Genomic DNA, 25165 nt, shown 5'->3' on the forward strand with positions numbered 1-25165 from the left:
ATTCATTCCCACATACATCGATGTTTAATAACAGTGCAATACTGGGTTTAAGTTCTCTTGGTGGAATTGAAATCATTAAGACATTTTATAGCTTCAATACTGAAAACTGTATTCCTGTGTCCACCTTTGACTCTGACTTTAGAGTTTCCAACTGCATTCACAGCAAATTGCAAGTAAGTACAAGTACCAGTGTGCTGAGACTGCATACATACTCATACCTGCAGACTACTATAAATCTATTTCTCTGCAAAATTCAAACCAAAGAGATGGAGTTTTCTATAAAAGATATAACTGTCATTTTTATTATCAACCCAAAAAGAAAACAGAGTTTCGGATTTTCAGAAAGAACTTGTACTTTCAGGCAGTACTTCAGAATATGAGACCTTCTAGCCTAGTGCATCAAGCAACGTAACAGACATTATATCAAATATGGTGAGACTGAAAAAAGAAACAACAAACCCAAACCAAACCATTTCATGGAAGTGAAAATGGAAGGCAAGTATCATTTACAGAGAAATATGACAAAGTCTTGCAAACTGCTTTCCATTTTCTTCACAAACTTCCACAGTCTCTCTTGCGTAGTAAGCCAGAAATCACTTAGTTCTTCTTGACGTTGCAGGGGTCATAAATGGATCATCCTGAAATTTGCAAAGAGATACACATTATTAAAACTAGCAGGCATTCCAAGTCATAAAAAAGCAAAGTCACCTTTAGAAAAAACTAGAAAGTCTGGTCATATTTTCTGACAGACCTGTTTTGGATGGTTTTGATATGAAAGAGGTCATTTTTTGACTTAAAAGTCCATGTGATGTACATGAAGAGAATAGAAGTTTACCTCAACATGACCAGAACAGATATTTTGAAATAAGGAACAATCTATATTTCACTTGTAAATGAGTAGCACATACCTCAGTAAAATTATGTCTATATACACATTGCACACCATAATTTACTGATATTTGTACCAATCAAAATTACTGTTTCTTTTTGCACATTCAAGCAAACATGTAGGTTTTTACTTTAAGTACAAGAAGAGATAGCACAGTGGGGAGAAGGAACAAGAACACAGTATTTTCTCTGAAGTGGCCATCATCTGACACTGTCAAGGAATGAATTCTAACCATGCATGACAACCTGTGAAAACACTGCACAATGCTTGATAGAATAGAGTGTCTTCTATTCAGTGCAAAACTGTAAAAAGTTTTACTTGTTTAATTGTGGAAGAAACAATTTCCTAGCAGTTCAAAGACATACCGCAAAAACAGACATATTAGACTTGAGGAGAGTGTTTTAAATTTTTTAAAAAGTGTACTTAGATAATTTGCAACAAAATTGCCTTGGAAAAAAGCCATTTCTAAACGCAAAAAAAAATAAAAATCTTCCTTTTTAGAAGAATAAAACATATGACTAAATAATAGGATATAGCTAAGCACTAGAAGAGATTATAATTACTTTCTCTCCCAGGTAATTTCAGGTCCACATTTCAGTAATGACAATTCACTAACTAAAAATTGAAGGGAAAATGCACTGGATATTTTTCTGAGGTCCTTCTAGCCTTATTTTTGATAATTATGCAGGTCGTCTAATCAAAGTTGGTTGCAATAATCTAGCTCTGTTGATGAAAAAAGAATAAATTCAATTTCACTCTGAAATGCTTTACTCAAAGCTGTAAAACAGTGAGCTATAGAAACTTACATAAAATAAAACTAAAAAGTAGTACTATATACCATACCTCATCTGACTCAAAATCAACTCCCTTAGATGTTTGGCTTTGTGAACCTCTTTTATTTAGTGAAGATAGAGTTGAAAACCTTGAAACACACAAATAGAAAAAAAATGGCATCAGCATGTTCTCAGTCACCAGACATTCCAATAACTTCCCCTTTAACTTAGAGCTAGACCACCAATATACAAAGTAAAAATAAACAGACATAACAGTAAGTAGAACAATACAAATTCTTAAAATAACATATTAATAATAAAAGTTTGATTAAGTTTACTTCAATCAGTAAACTAATTTTTTCTGTTACAGAAAGATAACCCATATTAACAAGTAAAAATTTATATAAATTCTCTAAGCAGTGTTATGACTTTCCTAAAAATCTGGTAGTCAGTCAGATCCTTGGACTCTGCTGATTGCCAGTCAGAAATAAGGCACACATTGCATTTATGAAGCAAACGTACTGACCTTTGATTTATTTTGGAAGAAGGTGGAACAAAAGAAGTATCTTCTGGATCAGAATCAACATCTATAATATCCTGAAAAAAAAGTGTAAAGATTTTCCACAGAAATTACCCTTACAGAGAGAGTGCATAACGTGTCAGCACAGAACATCTATTTTTTTCCCAACTATACACATATTTAGTTAGAATAATATACATCTGAGAGGGCTCCAGGCTAGAACTGCACAAATTTGCAAATACAGCAGGAGTTTATTCTCCACACCTTTGACCTTGCAGAACCCAGCAAAACATTCATGCATATACACGTGGTATCTTAGACTACGGTCACAAATAAAACATGGCTTTTCTCAGACACTGTAACAAAAAAGGATACAAAAGGTCTACAGATTAACATGTAAAAACTTAATGCTGGTACAGATACTTTGGAAGCATCTGCTGATTTAGGCTAATGTTTTGACTGTGCAATTATTTTTCAAATCAACAGTAAAAACAACACAGCTTCCCTCATACAACAAGGTGCTTACCTCAGAGTAAGACTGGAATGAATTTGAAGAGTGGGCTGTTTTCGAAGACCTAAAGGCTGGAATAAAACATATGAAATATTTTTAAACGCTCACACAATTAAATGCAAACAACATTATGCAGTTCTTTTTTTTTTTTTTTTTAAGATCTGCCTAGCATGCATTTCCACTGCAAAACACCCTGTAAAACAAACCAACCAACCAACCCAAAACATAAATTAAGTCGATTAACCCAGGGATATAACCCTCTGTGCAGCTGCAGGTGCTTCCCAGTCCGGCTGAAAAACCATCAGTAATGTTGGTTAAGAGTATATGAAAAATACTACTGTAGCTGAAATTCCTGTATATCTAACAGGTTAAATATGAAGACAGCTGCTAAAATTAATTTCACTGCAATATTTCAGGTCATTTACTGACCAATTTTAAATTAAGGTAATTTGCCGATTACAGTATTTTCACGACCATAAGGCGCACCGGACTATAAGGCGCACTTTTTTTTTGCAGCGAGGCTCCGCCCCCAGCTCCCCCCCCCGCCGTTGCTGGTCGAGGCCCCACCTCAACCCGGCAGCCATTGGCCCCTGGGCCCGCCTGTACCCGACAGGGGCAGCGCCGCAGGCCCCCTGGCCCGCCTTCACCTGGCAGCCATGGGCCCCCAGGCCCGCCTCCGCCCGGCAGAGGCAGTGCCGCGGGGCCCTGGGCCCACCTCCACCCGGCTGCCGCGGCACTGCCGGCTTCCCCCACGGTTCACGGCTCACACTTCCGGGGTGCCAAATGTCGCAACTTTGTCCATCATATAAGGCGCACTGGACTATAAGGTGCACTTCTGGGTTCGGTGGAAAATTTTAGTCAAAAGGGTGCGCCTTGTAGTCGTGAAATTACTGTAATTTAAAATTCAGTCTATCTTGGAGTATTTTGTGGGTTTATGTGTAGATTAGTGAGTGGTAATTTTTTCTTTAATTATAGATTCTTTATGCTGTTTCCTCAGTGCCTTCCCTCTACAGCAAGGAACAGCTACTCTCATATGTAGGCAGCTTAAAGATAAGGTTTTCTTCCCTAGTAAAAACTGGCATTTCCAAAACTCGCTACAATGTAAGGCTAAATGGATTTGCATTAAAGCTTACTAACTTGTAAACAGTCAAATCTAACTTTTTATCCCCTGAGGAATATTCTGCCTAAAATGTTAAGTCACATTCTTTCTATGCTTATTCCTTAAGAAACTGCATTATGTAATATGTTTTTTATGTGCAGTTCTAGCCAGAAGTTCCTAATACATTCCATTTTACCCTGTGACAGAAGAATATCACTAATTTTTTTCCCTTCTCTTTTTTCTTTCTCTCATCGCTGTTAGTTATTCTATTTCATTAGTGCTGAAAGAATTTCTCACAGCTGAAATGGACTAACATAATGAAAGGCAATTAAAGCACTTCATTATTAAACAAACACCTTCACTACAATTCGAGAGAGCAGATTAGGGCAACAGATATATCACAGGCCTACCATCCATGATAGATGGTGTCTTGCCAGTCACAGATTTGTAGGATCTGCTGCTAGAGGCTGACTCTTGGCTGGTGGTTCCTGCAAACAAACAAACAAACAAAATGAAAACAAAATGTTCAGTGGTTATTTTTTTTCCTCTTCAAGTCTATAATTACTGAGTGGGAAGTCACTTCAAAAAATCTACAATCCTCTTTACTCCTCATTTTCTCCTTGAATTAAAGCCCTCCTTACAGGCAGAAGAACTGGGTCAAGTATTCAAAGGTCCACAGACACAACCTCTTAACACACAGCATTCTACTCTGATGGGACCACAAGAGTGTTGGAGCACTGAGGCTCACACAACTAGTTTAAAAGCATTAACCAAATCAGACCCAAGATAACAGCCTTTGTTTCAACTCAACCTGCTCTCAGACATTTGGACATATTACTGAGACAATTCAGAGGAGTTATTTATATATATATATATATGTGTGTGTGTGCATACATATATATCTACAGTGAAAGTACATCTATAATGGAAGTATCACTACCACTGCAAAGTGTACAATCACACTCAGTCCAGAAGCTATTTAACTCTTTTTGCTTAAGAAACACTCCCCATTTTTTCAGTCATTAAAAACATTAAAGTCTGTTGTAAATTACATTAGGATACAGACAATCTGTAGCTCTTCTTTACACTGATCAAATGCTTTGCCTTTAGCAGTGAAAAAGGTTTATCCATGCACTTCACAGTACAGACCTTCCCAATAAAGCATCTTTTAGAAGTATACTATGTTTTACAGCTGGCAAGCATGATATTTTTCTTCTAATCACAGTGAAAAAGTCACAACTTAAGCCTTGCCAATTGTATGCAATAGGATACCACAAGTATTTGAGAAGAGCTTTTTTCCCAGTAGGAGTTCTTATGCAGCAAATTTCCACTTGATGGAAGCATCAGAAGAGAGTCACCTTTTAAAGAAAAAAAAAGTCTGAAACTGCAGTACAAAGACTGCAAAATTTTCTTACCTCTTCCTCTTCGAGATGAACCTCTTGCTGTTGAATTTTGTCCTCTTGCACCTCTTGCCCTACCTCTTGCCCGACCCCTTCCTCGGCTCAGTGTTGAAGAAAGGCCATCACTTGGATTGTCTGTCGTCTCTATATCCATGGAATCTTCATCACTGGAGGCTGTGACCAGAACTTCATCCGCAGATCGCTGCGCTCTGGCCCTCATCATTGCCTGAAATGGAACAATAATTACAGGAAAAAGAATCTTAAATCATGAAACACTACATTGTTATGCAGTTATGTACAACAAATATATAACTATAAATAAAAATGTGTAATTCTAAACCAGTGAGGCTTAGAAGACATAAATCCAGTGTTATGGAAGGTGAGGACACCCGTGAAAATACTTAGTTTATTTAATTAGATGTGTACATATAAAGTAGTTAGCTAAGATCTCAGAACAGAATTGAGCTCGTTAATGTGACACACTGTTGGTGAAGTTTGGTGAACAGCTCAGGTCATCCTCTGTCAACTACATGTGTCTGCTCAGAGGAAGCACCCAACGGGCTCCCATGACTTGAACTTCATTGATGACAGTGGGTGCTTAAGACAATTAGCTCAGGCGATGATATCCCAGATTAGAACTGAATCTCAGCCCAGGTGTCCTTTATCTCAAAATTTCATTCCAGTTCCACATAACTTGCAAAGACAAAGAAGCACCCATGCTATCAGTAGTTGGCAATTTTCTTTAGGAATACAATGCAATTAAAGTACAAGTATGTGGGAGATCTAAGATTGCTGATAAGGACAAAATACCTAAAGGTTTATAATACATCCCATTTGTTCCAGTAATATCACCCAACACAGACCATCTACCATCCATAGACATGTCCACTGGTGATGAGATCACAGAGTTTAAGTTGAAAGATCTCTGAAAGTCACCTGCCTAATCTAACCTCAGTTAAAAGCAAGAAATAATGAACATTCAGGTTCACAAATTTGTACAAGAAAAGAGACCTCGAAAGCCAAATTGAGCAGTAGCTTAGGTATATATTATCCTAACAAAGATTTAAAACAGGCTTACTAAGCTTTAAAAGCAGACAGGCACTTTTTGGCAAGGACAATGCTGAAGTATTACTGAAGCATTGCTAAATGACTGCATTTATATGCAGAAGTCACCACTCCATTATTTAGCCTATGTTCAAAATTCAGAGCAATTACCTCACGGACTTCCTTATCTTCTTCTTCAGTATTCTTTTTTCTACTCTCCCTGAATTTTCGCACCTGAATAAAAATAAAAAACCAGTTTCTGTCAAAATAACAGTTCATGTCATACAATAATGAAAACACAGTAAGTGCAAAGCTGTGAGAAGTGAAGAGTCCAAGAATAACTGAACAGTTCTTTTAGGGCCTTTTCATGCTGTCCTATGGTTTAAGAATCTCACATTCTGTTATACTTGAAGCTACATCACTTGGGACATGATGAAGGAGATACTGTGTTTATGAGGAGAGTATAGTAATTTTGACAATAGGGGACACTGGAATATGAATAACTGGAAAAAGAGGTAGAGATGAAGAAGCAAGACAGAAAACTATTATGAGGAGAGACAATGTTGCAGTACATATACAACTAAGGAAGCTCAACTCGACAAATATGGAAAAAAGATACGGGGCATGATAGAAGATATTAGTTCTAAAAAGAAACAACAACAACAAAAAACCACCCTAAAGTGTCACAGAAAGCCTGCAGGCACTGCTTGTTTATGGTCTCTTTCAACCCCTCATGAATTAAAGCAATCAGTAAAAAAATAAGTAGATGCAGTCTTTCTTCCTCACCAAATTATTCTTTAAACAGTGCACAGATAAGCTGCAGAACAATTTCTTCTACAATTCTGAATATTACAGCTGAATACATGGGCTTATGTGGAAGCTCAACAAGTTGAAAAAATGTCATTCAAGGGCTGCTCAATATACATAAACCAGGCCTGTCTCTGAGATACCATGAGCTGCAAGCAGTTAAAAGCAAGTAGAGCACCTGAAGGATAAATTTCCTTTATGCTTGTCCTGTTCTTGTACTCTTTCCTAAGCCAATACAAAAAGCTACAAAGAGATTATACCTACCATCTTTCTCACAATAGTAGTAAATATGTAGTTCTACATGTATTAGACAGATTTTTTTCTATGAACATGTGTGCAACCTAAACCCCTTTTTCAGTACAAGTTTTGAAATCATGTATTTGAAACTTCATCATAAATTAATTATTCATTTATTAATTGCAGAAAATGACTAGAAGCAATTGTTACAGATGCTCCACACACTAGCAAATCTATTCAACCATGTTTGAGCACTGTTTTTTCTACTGTCTTGACCTCTCTTGGGGAATCAACGTTAACAGAACATTACCTCCTCATCTATTTTTTCTTCTACTGCATCAGTGCGACGCTCCTTGAGAAATTTCTGTGTTTTTTCTAGTTGAAATTTCACCAGCTCTTCTATGGCATCTTTTTCCTCTTTGTCCACAAACTCCTGCACTGCTTCTCCCATTCCTCTTTCAGTTAGAAGTGAAAGCTGTACTTTCTTTAGAATTGGGGAAAATAATTTGTTAAGAAGCATCTGCCATTGGAGAAAGTAAGCAATATTCCAGCTATTTCAGATAAATATTACATTAAGTTGGTTGCAAAAACAGTAACGTGCATTGAATATTTGAATCAGACAAAAGCACTGCAATAAGCAAATGTTACTTGTCATACACCAGTTACAACTCTCTTGTTACTAGCATGTCACACCAATTTTAGAGAGTATTTCTCAAACTAGTCAAAGCAAAGCTTTACAAACAGTAAAGAAATCACAATGCTAGTAACATCTAAAATAAAAACTTCCAGGAAATAATGCTGCTCAGAGGAATAAACTTTCTAGTTATTATAAAATAAAATGTTTAAATAAAATAAGTAGAAAAAAGTAACATGATTTATGCTGTCCTAATACTGACACCTAGCATGTGTCTAAGGTTAGGCAGGATGATGTAATTTGAAGGATCTTAACCTCAAGAATTCTTTCTCTAAGGACTTTTCACAACTAAAATACTTTCTGCAAGTTATGCTTGGTCAACTACATCAAGCATTTGTGCACATGGCTCACTGATTGTTTTTTTATCCCTTAGATGTTACTGCACTGTAGTTGGGAAAGGGAAATATACTAGATTTAACAACAGGGTGGGAAGAAAGTAAATTATCCAAGTTCTCTCTTTCTTCTCACTGCTCTCCTTTAAATAAAATGTGGAAAGCGCACTACATCTGAGGACACAAATATACTGCAAAGTAACAAGTGACTCTAAGTAATAATAAATGCTACAGTCTCACACTGGCCCTAGAGTAATTTAAGGTAGCTCTTCCCTCACATTTTCCTCCTGTACTTGAGTACATGACACATCACTGTAAGTTCACACGAAGAGCTATCACGCTGTCAAACCAGTGTGTGCTGACATACCTACACAACTTACACACAATAGTTACTTGCTAATCTAAGACACAGACTTCATGAGGTAATTCTCAGACAGTTTTATGGGAAATAAATTCACTTTTTGGTGAATGTCAGTCTTTTCAGGGCACACTATTTCCATTATGAAAGAAAGAAAAAAACCAAATAAAAATATCATACGACATTAAAAAGGGACATTATAAAAGGCAGAAAAATACCTTCTCTGCTGTCTGGAAATACTGCTTTACAAGGTCTTCCACCCTGAGTGTTGTTCCCTCAGCAGGTCTGCTAACCAATTTTTCAAAATTAAGATCAATCTCTAGAATAGAAAAGCACAGTGGCATCATAAACATTTACAGCTTTTAATTAATACCATCCCACTGACAGTATCAGAAAAAAGGTGAATGCAGGCCTAAGTTTCGTGGTACCTTTTACATGTAAAGCTTTTTGCTCTTTTTAGAGTCTATTCATTGGAAACACGGAGAAACATCATAATTGTGCAGACAACTCCACCTCTAGCAGATATAAAGAGTTCTAACTAACATATGTCAGGAATTATATATTGAACACTGTGTTCTGTAGGTTATAATTGAACTCTAGAAAATCACAAATGGAAGAAAATCATAGGAGCTGTCAAAACACAGAAGTTTTTTATAAGTAACCCATTTACTAGAAAAGCAATTTTTCTCCACACATGCTGACTGATTTTCAATAGAAAATCTCATAGCTCATCCTCTTTTCTCAGGCAGCAAGGTAGGAATGGCAGAAGGATGAGGGACAACCATCCTAGCTTAGCACATACCACACAAATAACATAAAGTGACTATAGATTGCTTTAGATTATAGACTGAATTCCTGAAGTCTTAACATCACCTCTACTGAACCACAATGTGCACATGTAATGAAAACTTTGAGTGCTTCATTAGCCACTTCCCTTGCATTAGAGGCTGTCTAATCCCTTCCTGAAGCTGACATGCTCATTAAGTAGGAAAAGTAAATTAGTGAAACATGGGGGCAGAAGTGGCAGCTACTGTGTACTATGAAAATGTTAATGAAATTACACAACTATAAAAAAGGAAACCAAAGCAAAATAAACAGAGCTAAGATCAATACAGTATAATTTTAAAAATGTCACAATAAAAGCAGTTTTTATTCATTAAATGATGTTTTGAACTGATGCTTTATAGAACTGATAGCATTCATAAGAACTGCCACTGGAACTGGACAATGCACTTAAAATGCACTAATGCAAATTAGTAAGAGTTTTTTTGTACATTATGTTTGTGTACAAGCTGAATCTTCATTAGCAACTATTACAAATCCAGTATTTGGACAACATCTATTAACCATTTATTAAAAATTCTAGGCAACAGTGAGAAATGCTGCAATAGGAACAGCTATTACTGGTTTTGCACATATTTGAATAGAAATATATGTGGAAGAGACAAGCCAAGAGCACCTCATACAAATGGTTGATTAGGGAAAACAAAACACTATCCTACATTGGGACCTTTTTAAAGAAATATATGAACATCTCTTAAGCCCATACCCTTCATTACTATTTTAGGTATGAACAAATGAACTATTACAAAATAAAATTAAACCATAAAAAAGCACTATTAAAAAAAAAATCACTATACCCATCTCTTTTCCTTCAGCGTGTTCAAACCCAATCATCTTACCCTAAGAAGTCTCGGGAGTGAGCCACAGAACCATAGAGTAACTCAGTCTGGCATGGGGCTCTATGTATCACTATAAGCAACTCAGTAAGGTCTGAGGCCAAAGGAAAATGAAACTGTTTATGAATAACTGTCAGAAGATGCTGTGCTGAATATAAGAATTTTGGACAAACCCAGATTTAGAAAACAAATAATTGTGCAATATATACATTTAAATAAGACAATGCATCTTTACTCTTCCTATAACCCATTAGATGGTAGGCACCAAGCCTTTGCAAGTGCTGGCAACAAAATACAGACAGATGAATGATAACAAAGGCAAGCCAATGATCCCTTCTTTCATAATCACCTTTTTTCTCTTTTTGTTCACGACGCCTGAAAAAGTGTATGATGTCTTTTGGGTTAGCCACCCTATGCATGTACTTCTGGCTGAAACGATGGACACTGAATGGTTCAAAGCCACCTGCATAATCAACCTAAGTGAGAAAAGGACAAATTAAATATGAATCAAACCGAGACAGAGAAGCCACGCAATTCAAAACAAATTTGCTATGCTTCAAAGGAAAAAATAGTAAGAAATAAGTCAACCTAAAATCAATGCCTTACTATACAGAATAGTTAATGGCTGATTACAGCTAATAGTAACATTAACAGAATGGCTAATAGCACATATTTATATATATTAATAAAATTCATTTATATTTATATATATACATATAATAGTTCATATTTATTACTTGTTCCAACTTGTTTCCCTTACTAGCCTTCACAACACTTTCTGATTGGGCTAGGAATGCACACAGGATAGTATGAGTTAAAAGAACTTCCCAGTAAATAAGGGCACTTTTGATGTCCGTACTCAGAACACTAGCGAAGTACATTTATGACCAATCTCATCCTTTACCTTACAGAACTGGCTACACAGGTAAACAGAAGTATGGTAGGTGATTTATATTTGACTGTACACAGCAAAAAAAAAAGTACAGTAATTTCATGACTATAAGGCGCACCCTTTTGACTAAAATTTTTCCCCAAACTCGGAAGTGCGCCTTATAGTCCGGTGTGCCTTATATGATCTACAAAGTTGCGACATTTGCCACCCCAGAAGTGAGAGCCGCGAGGTGGGGTGGCACCGCAGGAGCGCCGAGTAGCCATGGGGGGGGCAGCCGCGGGCAGCCCCAGGCACCGCGAGCAGCGCGGGCTGGAAGGCAGGGGGCGGCCCCGGGCGGCCCCAGGCACCGGGAGCAGCGCGGGCAGGAAGGCAGGGGGCGGCCTTCCTGGTGGCCCCAGGCACAGGGAGTAGTGTGGGCAGGGAGGCAGGGGGCGGCCCTGGGTGGCCCCAGGCACCGGGAGCAGCGCAGGCAGGGAGGCGTTACTACTTTGTTACTTTGTTGTGCGCAGCGGCCTGAGCCGAGGGGCCACAGCCCGATAGGGGTCAACGAGGCCGCGGTGCTGGGGGCAGCGGCGCCACAGCTGATAGGGGCAGGCACGGCCAGTGGGGCTGCGGCCAGCACGGGCCAGCGGGGCCACGGTGCTGGGGGCAGCGGGGTCACAGCCCGACAGGGGCCGACAGGGCCGCAGTGCTGGGGGCAGCGGGGCCGCGGTGTGCCCAGCCAAGAGAGGGCAGGGCGGCTGGGCTGCCGAGCCGAGGGAGGGAAGGGTGGCATGGCGGCGGTGCTGCTGAGCTGAGCGAGGGACAGGCGGCATGGCAGGAGAGCCGAGTCGAGCAAGGGAACGGCACGGCGGCTTCGCAGAACCACGAGGGGGAACAGCACCGCAGCAGCATGGAGCCGCAAGGGGGAGGCGGCCCCACAGCTGCGCCGAGCCGCACCAGCCGGCACCGGGGGCGGGCGGGAGTGCCAGGGCCCACTGCACGGGGAGGGCGCCTGGGGCTGCCTTTGAAAGCCTACAGTGATCTGTGAAAAATGTTTGCAAATTGAGCCCCTGCCAGTAAACTCCACGATCATGGGTTTCTGTTACTAATTCGTTACTTTGTTGCGTGCGGCATGGATCTTCGCGGCAAAAAAAAGTGCGCCTTATAGTCCGGTGTGCCTTATCTGATCTACAAAGTTGCGAAATGTGCCGGCTCCCCAGGGGTGCACCTTATAGTCCGGTGCGCCTTATGGTCGTGAAATCACTGTATATATTATGCGTTTACACAAAAAGCATGACTTTGCTCTGAAACTTTTCACAGTGACCTTTAAAAACTAAGCAATCCAAGCTATATAATTTCTTACTCTTAATCTTATGATAGGCTTCTCTGGTTGGCGGGGATTTCCCAAGCGTTCTCTTTCTGCTGTGTCCAGCATCAACTCCACCTGTGAAGGAGAATTATAAATTCAGTTCCACTTTGTTCTGTTACAGATGCTTGAATGCTTCAAGTATAACTTAAAATACATCCAGTTGCAAGAGGAGATATCAAAATAAATCAAATGTGCTCTCATTCCTGAACACATATGTACCAGTATGCAGCCAAAAGCCATTAAGAATGACTGAGAAAAACATGACAATGAAAGGCTTATCCTTCAGATATAGTGTAGTCTAGCAGTATCTACACCACTGATCTCTCATATTTTATACCCACTATGCTTTGCTAAATTTCTAGTTCCAGAGAAAAGCAGAAGGAGTCATATAAACCTAAGAATTAAACAATTAATAAACTTGTTCAGTTACTTCTGCCACTTCAGACTGCATGGCTGAGCTCTGATGGTTTAGGCCAATGCATTATTTATGCTGGTTCCAAAGGGCACATTCAACACTGACACACTCTTAGGTGCAAGTTTTTGTACAAAGATGACACAGACACCCAAAAGCCTTTAATAGGCCATCCCAATCAAGGAACCTGGAAGCCAAGGCTGCAGAATTAATATAATGAAATTAGCTTCCTAGGGAAACACTGTCTAAGTTTGTTTTAATATGGGGTAAGACACAAGATTTCTCATCTTCCAGTCTCAAAACCAGTCACAGATCCCTTCCCTTGTCCATACACAGTTATCTATAAACTGTTAGCATCACAAGTTACCTTTTCCATGCAGAATGCCTGTATTGCCTGAGTAACATTAGGATTGTCAGGATTAAAAAGATCTGGATGATCAGCTAGAACAATATCCTCTATATGGAAAGTTCGCACTGTCTCTAGAGCAATCTTCTCCATTTTCATTTTTTTCCCTTTAACATGCAGCAAACCAATGTGTCTAGAAGGAGAAAGGTAACTTACTAGAAGATAAACTTAAGATAACTGTGGTATAAAGATTTGTTTTCAAATTCATGTTTACTTTCCAGTGACCAAGTTTCAAAAGCTATAGGAAGATCTGTACTTCAGGGTTGGTCCTGTAAAATTTCCATTTTCTCATATTTACACTGTGCTTGTTCCATATACAAGAACCTGCACTCAGTTCCTTGTATTCCAGTTTATCAATTTGTAACTCCTCTTAGCTAAGTTCCATTGGCTTCAAATGTTAGATTAAATTGTAAGCAAAGCAAAAGTTATACCAGGTACTCATTCCATATACTTTGCTTATTATGTCACACTCTGCAGCTAACCCACACAGTAATAAGTAACTAACCCACACAGTAATAAGTAACAAGTCTTTTCATACTGTATACAAGTAGTTTTCTGCTCTCAAGAAAACACCTGAGACATGTAAGACAGGGGATAAACAAGAACAAAAAGGAAAGCTCACGCACTTCTTCACAGCTTCTCCAGGGGACAGAGATGTTACCACTGAACTTCCTGGCTGAGAAATGTAGAAACGTTGCTGCTCATTTTTGAATGGAGCTATTTTGCACTCATGTTCATGACCCCACACAACAAGATTAATAAAGTCATCTAAAAACTGCTCTGGAATGTAGTTGGTAGCTCCATGTTTGCTCCTGTTCAAGAGAAGAATAATGGATGGGCAAAGGGAGAGTGAAGGAGAAGAAAAATGTCAGTGTGATTTATAATTATACAGGAACTCCAGCAATATCAGACATACATGTCAGGTCATCTTCACATTTATTCCTTACATAGTTGTTTATAGTGTTTGGTTAAACAAAAGGGCAACTTACATAGCTCACTTTTTTACATAGTTCACTGTTTTCTGCTCCCCTCTTTTTATTTGGATCTCCCTTTTCTTCTTACTTGGTTTGTAAGACTTTTGGTTTTTTTCTATATTTATGGTTTTATAGCATTTCATGTCAATCAGATTTGGTTGTTTTTTATTTTTAAATGGTGGGGTAAAACCCACTGAATTAAACAGACATGGGACATGCCATCCCCAATCCCTTTCTGGAAGACAAGCGAGATGGAGGAGTGAGTTCCTTCAGTTTACAGGACAGAAATCAGTACACAGGGTAATATGAGCTATATTAGTTTATATCTGCCTCACCATTATTTGAGCATAAACACTGCCCTCTTCTTCAGGAAAAATCAGAAGAAAGTATTCGGAAAAGAACTTTGTTCCTACTACAACTGCTAGGAGAAGCCTGTAGGCAGACAGAACGTATTACCTATCTGGAAAGCATAGCAGTGCAAGGGAACACAGGGTACTTGTTGAACTATGGTTCAAACAAGAACAGAAAATACAAGATGAAGTTTGGTGTTCTCCCAGCACCAACAAGCAGAAAGGACTTAATTACATGCATATTACACTACAAACCCTCCACTGCCTCTGACTATAAAAGTTTAGTATAAGAGATTTCCAAACTCCCCTCATTTACTTCAAACCTTTTCCTTTACAGTTCTTCTCCAAAAAGAGCTGCAAAATGATGTTTTCACTTGTACAAATCTTAAGAAACCAGCTACTCACAAGAAGCATGAACTAATACAGTTGGCTTGCTCACCTATGCCTTTCCAGGCAGTTTAACAAAGTAACATAGTAAATTACTGTAATTCATTCAATACTGTTACCTATTTTGATGAATCACAAACAAGTTAAACCAACTATCTTCATCTTCCTTTGGTCTCAGCATGGTTACTTGCTTATTGACAAACATACGATACAACCTCTCATCTGGAATAGCTCCTGGAGTGGACAAACAAACAAAAAAACCTGTGTGGTAAACAAGTCTGTATTTCATAGCATTTTTACTAGCAACTCTATTAAAAAAGCACGAGGAACTAAAATATAGCAGCCTTCCAGTACCCAAAGCGGGATTAAAAGAAAGCTGGAGAGTGACCTTTCAGAAGGAAGAGTAGTGATAGGACAGGGGAACGGCTTTAAACGGAAAGAGGACAGATTTAGGTTGGATATTACAATGAAGTTCTTCACTTAAGGATAGTGAGGCACTGAAATAGCTTGCCCAAGAAAGTTGTGTATGTCCCACCCCTGGAAGTCACTAATTATTTCCTTGATGTTTTTAACTAGGAAAAAAAACCCCAATCTATCCTTAGCTGGGGTCATGATAGATATCAATAAATCCTGAATGGAGTGTCCATATTTTGTATAATAACAAATGCTCTCTGAATCAGAGAAAGTGAAAAAGGTATACATAATTCTGGCACAAACACAAAGAAAAATGTCATGAACATCTTCATACAGCAACAGTGGTACTTTAGAAAGTTATTGCATTTCCCAGTAACAACTTTGGTATCGAAAACTTTTGTATTTTGATTTTAGAACATTCCACCAGCCACCAACCTTTCAAACATCTAGCAAGCTTTCGAAGTATCTCATTAAACACGCAAAAACATGGCCAACAAGGACTTAATTTAGAGCTATAAAAGTTGCTTGGAATTAAGTGTTTAAGCACACATGACCGGACAAAAAATACGGGTGAAAAAAGAAGATCATAATAGTTAACTTCTCTAGACAGAAAGCAGTCAAAAATAACCATTCTGTGTAAGAAGTGAGGGTAGAGGGGTATTCCATGTAGAAAATACAAAGGAACAAACCCATCATAGAACCACTTTAAAGTATGAAACTCTTAAGTTTCTTTAGAGAAACTGAGATTTCCCATGGCTAATGTTACTTATGAACCACTTCAGACAGACATGCAAGACATTAGATTTCTGCTCAGACAGCTTATGTTTTTAAATATAACCAAAATGGCACATGAACATAGGGTGTTTAAGTTTTGCCTAAGTAGGCAAAGTAGTAGAAATAAGCTTAATACACAACAGAGAGAATTTAAGAGTGTGATTGCTCTAACTTGATACAGTGGCACTATAGTTAACTTAAGCAGGGTTCATTTAACACCAAAAAAAGTACAAAAATCAAGTTTAGGAAGATTTATCTAAATGAGTAAAAAAACCCTGTCAGCCAGTGACAGAAAGCAGGAGGAAAAACCTGAGTCACAGAATTGATATGCTTTAATTTAGAATCACGTAGACCTTCATGTTTGTTGCAGCCTCATATATTTGTTCCAACTTTATTTAGACCTATTAAATTTCAGTAACACATGAACAGTCTAGTCACAGTCTGGCAGACAAATACTTACCCAAGCCATACAGAGCAATTTTTGTTCTACCTTTACGCAATAAAATGGGACTAATATCTATTTTCTCCACGGAAGTTGAACGTCCAAAGTGATTCAGTAGTCCAGCACAGCTTAAAATATCCAACGCACACAGTGCATCTGCCTACAGCAAATAATAAGAAACAAATAAAAAACTTTGAACATTAAGTGTTTCATGTCTAAACGAAACTCTCCAAAATAAGAGAGAGTATCTTTCCTTAAGTAACTTCTGCAGTTGAAAAGCCCCATAACATATATTAGGGGTTTTGCTAGTACTCTAGAGTACAGAAGCAAATCCCTTTTCCTTACAAGTCATGTTTCATTTGAACAATATGAAATTAAACATTAAATCATTCAGAAAAACAAGACCACAAAAAACCATTTGAACCAGTCAGTCTCTAAACTACTACAAAAATTATCTGGCTAAGGTAACTACCATATAATAAATTCAAAGTTAAACTGCTGCTAAAACTCTCATTTCCGTGATACACTGCTATTTGATATAAAATGCAAAATTATTAATTCAACACATGCATTTTAATGTTTTCTAAACATCCTCTTCCTGCTTACTTCTCATAGCTTGTTTTCAAGCTACCATTTCACTATTATTAGATTATCCTCCTTGCAAATGCATGATGCATATCAATTACATATGCACAAATCAAAGTATCAAAATTCTCCTTCTGTAAGAAAAAAGCTTTCACTCTCTACAGATGGATATTTTAGAATATTTTAGAAATGTCCTGAAAGACTGCCACTTCTTAGCATGAAAAGCGATTCTATTCTCAATGACAGAAACATACATAAATTACAAAATTATACATAGTTTGTATGGATCTCAACTTATTTCCTTTTTCCTAAAGCTACACAAAATATTTAACACTCCATAAAGAGTGGAGCAGCTGACTAAAACTAGCATGATGTCCCAGAACTGCATTTCCATACAAGTTTCTATTTCTCTATCTTTGTCATGCAACAGTACAACTATGGTAATAATTACCCCTGTGGGATCATCGTGATTGCCATGAATACTAAAAACTGGAATAGAAATGTTGAGATTTTCATCCTGATAATTCACCCAAGGAAACCTGAACAAAAAGAGGAAAAGAAGTTAAACTATATCTGAAATTTGTGTATGATTCTCAATATTCTCTTCAAATTCATCACAAACAGATATGGTACAAATCAGAATGAAGGGGTTATGAATAAGCCTAAGGTTAAGCTTAAGCATAAGAAGATTCTTACTCATGATGTGGAATGACACTTTCCATGGGGAATAGGGTAGCAAAAGAAACCTTTTTTTAAGAACAAGTCATGAAAAGAATTGTACAAAAAATTGTGCAGTAGTAGTGGATTAGGTTGTGCAACCTTTGCTTATGCACAAGGAACTCTTCTGATTTTACCGAAACAACTCATGTGAATTGGTTTACTTGTACTGTACTTGCAAAATGGAAACTATAGATTACATAAATATATCAAGAGTCACAGCACATTCAGAAGTTTCTCAAAATACTGCACCCATTCCTTTACAGACTTAAGATGACAGGTGAAGTTGTCCTGTAAACTGTCCCATATAAATAGGCCTAAAAATTAAAATTCCAGGATCCAGTCATGGAGGATATAAAATAAAAATCACAACACATTCACCCAATATACAAACCAAGTGTTACACGATAATTTACAGTAACATACTTACTTGCTGTAATGAAAATTAACTGCCTGATCACTCAAAATTTCAAACTGAACAGGACGATCACCCATGCAGTATTTCCTTAGTGACTCCAAACAAGAGTGTACTGTTTTTCTGGAGGGTTTGTTGTCATGAAAAAGGTCCCCACCTAATAAAATAAAGTCCACCTGTATGTAACAAAAAGCTTTATTATTTTAATACAACATTTTGTATTACCTTGAAAGACTTCTAAGCAAATTGTTTAATTATTTCTTCTAGGGAGCTCCACATACTTCCTCAAATATGAGAGTGTATACTTCTAGGTAAAAGGAGTAGTAAACAGAAACAATACTTAACTTTCTTATGAAAAAAAAAGTACAGTAATTTCATGATTATAAGCCGCACCATTTTGACTAAAGTTTTGGTCCGAACCTGGAAGTGCAGCTTGTAATCCGGAGCGTCTTATATATGAAAAAAAGTTCTGAAATTTGCCAATCCGGAAGCGCGAGCTGGCAGCAGCCCCAAGCCGAGCTGAGCCCATCCGGCCCCGGCGGGGCAGCGCTGGGCCGGAGAAGGGAACGCGGCGGGGGCCGGGCGGAGTGAACACAGTGATGGCGGGACCAGCAGCGCTGGGCCAGGGCCAGCCCACCCAGCAGGGGCAGGGCCAGCAGCACCGGGCCCCGACTCGGGGGAAGCGAACGCGGTGGTGGTGGGGTGGGTAGCGCCAGGCCAGGGCCAGCCCAACCGGTGCCAGTGGTGCAGGCGGGGGTGAGTGAGCCCGGCAGCGACAGCCGGCCCCAAGCAGCCCCACCGAGCGGCAGTGCCGAGCTGGCTCACTCGGCCCCGTCAGCAGCCCCGAGCAGGCCGAGTCTGCCTGGTCCCAAGCTGAGCCAGTAAACCCGTGATCCCACGATTCTGTTACTAATTGGCAACTTTGTGAAAGTTGCACAGGGGTCCTCTCTGCGAACGAAAGTGCGGCTAATAATCCGGTGCGGCTTATATATGGACAAAGAATGAAATGTTGCTGACACCCGGACGTGCGTCTTATAATCAGGTGAGGCTTGTAATCGTGAAATTACTGTAATTAAATTGTTAATTAAAACAAAATCAAACCCCAAAAGACCCATTTATGAAGAGCCATAGGAGAAAACAGGTGATAGTGATAAAAAAGGATTAGTGTACTATTGTAATAAGGGTCTCCAAATTGGCTCCTGAACATTTTTTGGCAGGCATGAAAAGCAGTGACATTATTTTCTCACTGCAGCACTACCTAGTGCAAAGAAACCAGTAGCTATTCCCACTTTATGTTGAGAAGGTACTAGATGCAGTTTCTGCATATATTGCACAAATTTAGCTGTCTTTGTTGCAGTGAGGGGCCCAGAACTGAACACAGCACTCAGGGTGCAGCCTCAGCAGTGCCCAGTACAAGGGGACAATCGCTGCCCTGTGCTGGCCACACCATTGCTGATACAGGCCAGGATGCCATCGGCCTTCTTGGCCACCTGGGTACACTCTGGATCATGCTCACCGGCTGTCAACCAACTCAGACCTCAGGGATGCAGCAGGCGTCCCTAAGAAGTGGAGCTAGTCTGCATATTGGGCCTTCTCCCATTAGAAGGGGGTCCCCTATAACAACCTATCTTTTATCATCATGGAAGGAGTTTTGATATTGGGCACAAGCACAACCTCAGCAACACCTCTATGCTAGATGAAGAACTAGCCTTGTTCAGGCGCTCTTGCAGAGTCTCACATCTGTTATGTCAGGGCATGTGCGGCAGTCATGGAGGGGAAGCACCTGCTGCGCAGGGCAGGAACTTGTTGCCATTGCCCCCTGTCCCTTAATTCAGTGAGTTCATTCAGAGGAAGTGAGGATAGGGAGTCCCCTGGATCATGTGTCCTGTCTGCCCGTTAGGAAAGCAGGGTGTGATTCCAGTAGTCTTTCTCATACACACTCCCTGATACTCCTCAACCGGAGCTGTGTCTGGACAGGGAGTTCTGTCTGGGCAGCTCTGTCAGCCGTGGTGGAGGCAGAGAAAGGCCACGGCTTTCTGCCAGGTAGATATGACCGCTCCCTGGTGGAACTGGCAGGAGTCAAGTGCTGTTCCTGCACAAAAAGCCATGCCACGGCAAGTCTGTTTGCCGTGTTGGAGGTGCTCCTGCTTGCTGCCACCCCCCAGGAGCTTCTTCTAGAGGTGTGGAAGGGTTCTTGGCTGTCACTGCTCCTAATCCCACCCAGGTCCCATCAGCCTGGCAGCTTTCGGTTCCCACTCTCGGCTCCCCTAGTCCAGGAAGCCCCTCTGTCCACCCCACCGCAGGATTCTGCTGCCGACTGTGCAGGCACTGGAGCTGCTCAGCACCAGAACTGCTCACTTCAGCGACTCAGCACTGCACGACACTTCAAAAGCTCCAAACAAATCTCCACTGATTTGGTAGAAGACTGTACAGCACTACTCTCGCTCTCCTCAATTATTTTTCCTCCTTGCAGTGACAAACTCTCTCTAGATACCACTGAAACTGGTGCAGGCAATCCAAAATCACTGCTAATGCAACCAAAGTCATGATTCAGCAAGAATGCTCTCACTAAGAAACAGACATTCCTTATACTAAACCAGAAACGAAACTGAATGCAACAAATAGTTCAGTCATTTGATTTGGTATTAGTACCAGGACTAAGATTTACAGCTTCTGGTACATTGGACCATATATTCAACAGCCTCAGTCCTTCCCTCTCCAGAAAGTAGCACTTACTTCATTTTTTCGAGCATGGTCCAGTATTTCATTGAAAGTTACAAAGGTATCATTTCCACGAACTGGATCCTTCTCCATATAGCCAAGATGAATATCAGTAGCAACGAGTATTTTAAAGGTATCTTCATCATCCCTGAACAAGACAGGAAAACTTGTGTCAGAGGGTAATACATATAGGGAATTTCTAAACAGTCTTTACTAAGGTAAGCTTATCTGTACAAAGTAATGAAAAACGGAGATTTGCCATAAAACTCTACCAAATATCAGTCCTGTCAGAGTCTCAAAACACTTCACTACTTGTATTGCAAACAGGACATCGCCAAAACAGCCAGCAGGAAGATTTGTTTATCCCAGCCACTCTACTCCAATAAAGGGCTGCAAGCACCCCTCAGAAGCATCTAATTAAAAACTAAAGAACCCTTTGCGTGTTTCTTGTTGAACAGTCTAATTCTCTCTTTGCGCTGGTAATTTACACGCGCATGAAGGCAAACATGGTGATCACAAGGACCGGAGGGAAAACACAACCGATGATCCCAGCTCTTCTTAACTCGTCCCAGACATCCAAAACACTTGTCAGGACTGCAGGGAGGTGCAGACAACGGGAGCTTACTGCGAGTTGATGGAGCTCATCCTCGTGCCGAGGTTCCTACGGGAAGGCTCTGGCACAGCTCAGGGAGCCAGCTTCTCTCCTCACAGACGCGCAAGAGACCAGACCAGGCGTCGGGCCAGGGCAGGGGCACAGTGAGGCGCGATCCCACAGCACGATCACTGCCCGCGCTCCATCTCCCGCTCCCGCCGCCGCCCGGGCCAGCACCGCCCCCGGCCCGGCCCGGCCCGGCCCGCTCCGTCACGTCCGGCGGCCGCGCGGCCCGGAAGCGCTCGCCGGGCCCGCCCCGCCCGGAGCACCGGCGGCGCTGCGGCCTCAGGTACCCGAGCAGGCCGGGCGGGGGTCGGTCGGTCTCCTGCGGGCGCTGGGGTGATGTGGGCCCCGCGGAGGGGAGCGGGGATGGTGCAGCGGGCCGGGCCGGGCCTGAGCAGAGACTCTGCCCAAAGTCCGGGCTGCTCTCCAGACCCTTTGTTGGTAAACTGAGCAGCCTTTCGAGTGCACTCAGCAAGCCCCCCAGCAATGCTGCACTCTGAAGGTGGTACCGTTCTGGAGTCAGGTTAACACGGTGCTTTTCTAGTGTGGATGTTATCTGTGAGTTCTGGCAGAGCTGGCAAGGCCCGCGTTAGTGGAGGATCACTGAGTTGTTCCTTGAGTTTTGCTTTGTGTTGACACCCTCATCATCCACCAGATAGTTTTACTGACAGTGCGCCCGTAACAGGTACAGTTAGTATAAATATTGTTGTACATCTGCTGCTCTCAGATGCTGACTAAAAATGAATAAAGACAAGCAAACTGATGAAGATGATGATGACAGCGAGCTGTTTGAAGACTTCACGGAGCATTTCAACCAACTTGAATTGCTGGAGACACACAGGCATTTGATTCCTGTAGGAACTCAGAGCTGTTGGTCAGGACAGTCTGATGATGACGATGATGAGCAAGAAAGAACAGAGGAGTGGTACGAAATGCAAGAAAAGAAAATGGAAAAAAATCCAGAGAAATTGCTACTCTGGGCAGCTGAAAACAATCGGGTAAGGCACTTGTTCTATGCATATATATAACTTACAAGAATGTTATTTTGAGCACACATCTGTAGTCTCATTCACAAACAAAAAATTACCCATACTTTTCGTTCTTTTTATGAGCCATTTTTATTTGGTTTTGCAAGCCACTGTATGTAAAACATCCCCCTTTGTAGCCCATACACACTAAAACATCTCTGGATCCATTGGCTTTTAGAACAAATTTTGATTCCAGTTCAAAGTTCAAGTAACAGCACTTTCATTTAACTTCTGTGAACTGAAAGCCTGCTAGGCTCTTCATGGCAAATAAGCCTTTTAACTGGGGTGGAGAGGACGTATCTTGAGAATTTATGAGTGCTTTTGACACTGACAGAAATTGCTTTTCCTGAAGTTTTTGAGGACCATGAAAGCCATGGTCTTGTTTCATAGAATCATGTGAAGTTCCCTGTTTTCTTTAAACAGCTGGGTACCGTGAAGAGGCTCCTGACAGAAAAGCTGGCTCCAGTGAATGCTCGTGATGAAGATCAATACACTCCTCTCCATCGAGCTGCCTACAGCGGGCACTTGGACGTTGCACACGAGTTGGTGGCCCAAGGGGCTGACGTTCACGCGCAGACTGTGGACGGCTGGACACCCCTGCACAGCGCCTGCAAGTGGAACAACACCGGAGTGGCCGCCTTCCTGCTTCAGCAGGGTGCAGACATCAACGCACAGACAAACGGCCTGCTGACACCCCTGCACATTGCTGCAGGAAACAAAAACAGCAGGGAAACCCTTGAGCTCCTACTGATGAATCGCTATGTGAAGCCAGACTTGAAAAACAACTTGGATGAAACCGCCCTTGACATTGCAAGGAGGACTGATGTATATCACTACCTTTTTGAAATAGTAGAAGACTGCATAAATGCTGTGTCCCCATAAAAGCTTGTGAATGTGAGGTTTTCTGCCTCTTTCTTGTTAGTGTTCTGCATGCCCATCGGTGGTGGTCTGTCTCTTTGCAGCGAGGTTTTAATGTGAGATCCTTCAGTATTCTCCTCAGGCAAAGTGTCACTTCCTGCAGTGCTGCTCAGTGGTCACGCTCGTACTTCGAAGCGTTACTGATGTTAGTCAAGCTAGTCAGAAAGTCTCAGTAATTTCTGTGAGTTTCTGTTTAATTAGTGCAGATTTGGAGAGGCCTTTGTAAGTTGTCTGTAGTGTCAAAGCAGGAGGGAAAACTGGAATATTTACTTGATGTGGAATAATTCTGGCTTGGTTATGCAGAGTTTGCTACTGCTCACTTGAAAATTATTTTTTGAGAAATTCTAACTTTTTTAAAACTGCATGAAAGCTCAGAATGAATGTAACTTATTCAGGTGATACACAAAATGTTTAATGAACCTAATGTAAGGCTTATGATAAAATAAAATATTTAACCCAAAGTATTTTGTCATATTTTTAATTTAAAGCCCAATTATCAATGCAATCGTTTGTTCCTAAATCAAACACATTATTCATAGGATAAGAAAGTAATTTTGGGTTTTTTTTCCTGGTGCTTTTCAACAAAGTGACTTTCTATCAAGCTCCTGTTTACTTTTCACTTGCAATTAAGTTGCATGAAGACTTAATGTCAAGAATGTGGCATTAGTTGGAAAAAATGAGCCACAACCATATGAGGATTAGCAGTCAGTGTACTGTTGTGTCTTATCTAGTTACAGGTAATTTAGTATTTTTCTTGCACTTTTGAGTTAGTACACTAAAATTTCCCCATGGTAAGGGCATGCAATATGATTTTTAGTTTCAACTTTACTGTCTGTAATTTAGAAGAGAAAGTTGCTTCTCTGTTAAACGAGTTGAACTGAAAATTGAATGTAAGTGCTGAAGTACAGTCACTATGAGAGCTGTAGTAAACACTTCACTGAGTGATCCCAAGCTCCCTCCCCTGACACATCCTCAGCACAGCTGCAGCAGTAGCAGCAGGGTTGGGGTGTGCTGGCCCACACTGGGTGCTCTGGTCAAGCTGCTGTGGAGGGTGTCTTGGTCACCCACCTTTTAGGAGCAGTGTGTAATGTTCAGCACTTCCTGTTGCAAAATGGAAGCACAGCTTCCGAACTATGAATGGTGTGACATGATTTTAATGCTTGTTATTTTTGAAAGTTTGATTTCAGGACATCTGTGGAAGAAGATGAATATACCTTGAAATGCATCAGTTGAGATTACAAGGCCGCTTCAGTCCCATAAGCAATGTCTGAAGATGCCTCGTTTTGTGACCAAACTTTCGAGTATCAGTGATACACATCAGTTAAACTGGACTCTCGTTCTTCCCCTCAGCCCGGCATTGCCTCGGGCGAGGATGACATGG

At 40.6% G+C, this 25165-nt stretch overlaps 2 protein-coding genes across 3 annotated transcripts; one reads left to right on the forward strand and one right to left on the reverse strand.

The window, feature by feature from the left end:
- Positions 1–272: 272 nt before the first annotated feature.
- MRE11 (MRE11 homolog, double strand break repair nuclease) lies at positions 273–22022 on the reverse strand. Of its 2 annotated transcripts, XM_033052661.1 has the most exons (19): positions 21809–22022; positions 21199–21331; positions 18478–18638; positions 17782–17869; positions 16764–16905; positions 15235–15349; positions 14031–14216; positions 13366–13537; positions 12581–12661; positions 10693–10819; positions 8883–8983; positions 7591–7764; positions 6408–6470; positions 5208–5418; positions 4203–4280; positions 2709–2764; positions 2189–2259; positions 1733–1811; positions 273–638 (listed from the first exon to the last, which is right to left on the reverse strand). In XM_033052661.1, the coding sequence occupies exons 1-19, from the start codon at positions 21826–21828 to the stop codon at positions 594–596; spliced, it is 2103 nt and encodes a 700-aa protein (XP_032908552.1). In that variant the 5' UTR covers positions 21829–22022; the 3' UTR covers positions 273–593. The 2 variants fall into 2 exon arrangements, with proteins under 2 accessions (XP_032908552.1, XP_032908553.1); XM_033052662.1 differs by lacking the exon at positions 21809–22022 and having other exon boundaries at positions 18478–18619; positions 21199–21285.
- Positions 22023–22058: 36 nt separating this feature from the next.
- Positions 22059–24245, forward strand: ANKRD49 (ankyrin repeat domain 49). The gene is made up of 3 exons (XM_033052663.2): positions 22059–22124; positions 22566–22836; positions 23290–24245. Exons 2-3 carry the CDS (start codon positions 22579–22581, stop codon positions 23746–23748), a joined length of 717 nt encoding a protein of 238 aa, XP_032908554.1. The 5' UTR covers positions 22059–22124; positions 22566–22578; the 3' UTR covers positions 23749–24245.
- The last annotated feature ends 920 nt before the right edge of the window (positions 24246–25165 follow it).

Source organism: Catharus ustulatus, chromosome 2 (genome assembly GCF_009819885.2).
Source record: "Catharus ustulatus isolate bCatUst1 chromosome 2, bCatUst1.pri.v2, whole genome shotgun sequence".
NCBI classification, from domain to species: domain Eukaryota; kingdom Metazoa; phylum Chordata; class Aves; order Passeriformes; family Turdidae; genus Catharus; species Catharus ustulatus.

Excerpts from the sequence above, each read along its gene's own strand:
- MRE11 (XM_033052661.1), bottom strand. The coding sequence starts at position 21,828 with ATGAGCTCCATCAACTCGCA. Across the intron at positions 5,419-6,407 it reads AAGATAAGGAAGTCCGTGAG|GCAATGATGAGGGCCAGAGC; the intron begins GTAATTGCTCTG and ends GTTCCATTTCAG. Across the intron at positions 639-1,732 it reads TTGATTTTGAGTCAGATGAG|GATGATCCATTTATGACCCC; the intron begins GTATGGTATATA and ends TGCAAATTTCAG.
- ANKRD49 (XM_033052663.2), top strand. The coding sequence starts at position 22,579 with ATGAATAAAGACAAGCAAACTGATGAAGATGATGATGACAGCGAGCTG. Across the intron at positions 22,837-23,289 it reads GGGCAGCTGAAAACAATCGG|CTGGGTACCGTGAAGAGGCT; the intron begins GTAAGGCACTTG and ends TTCTTTAAACAG.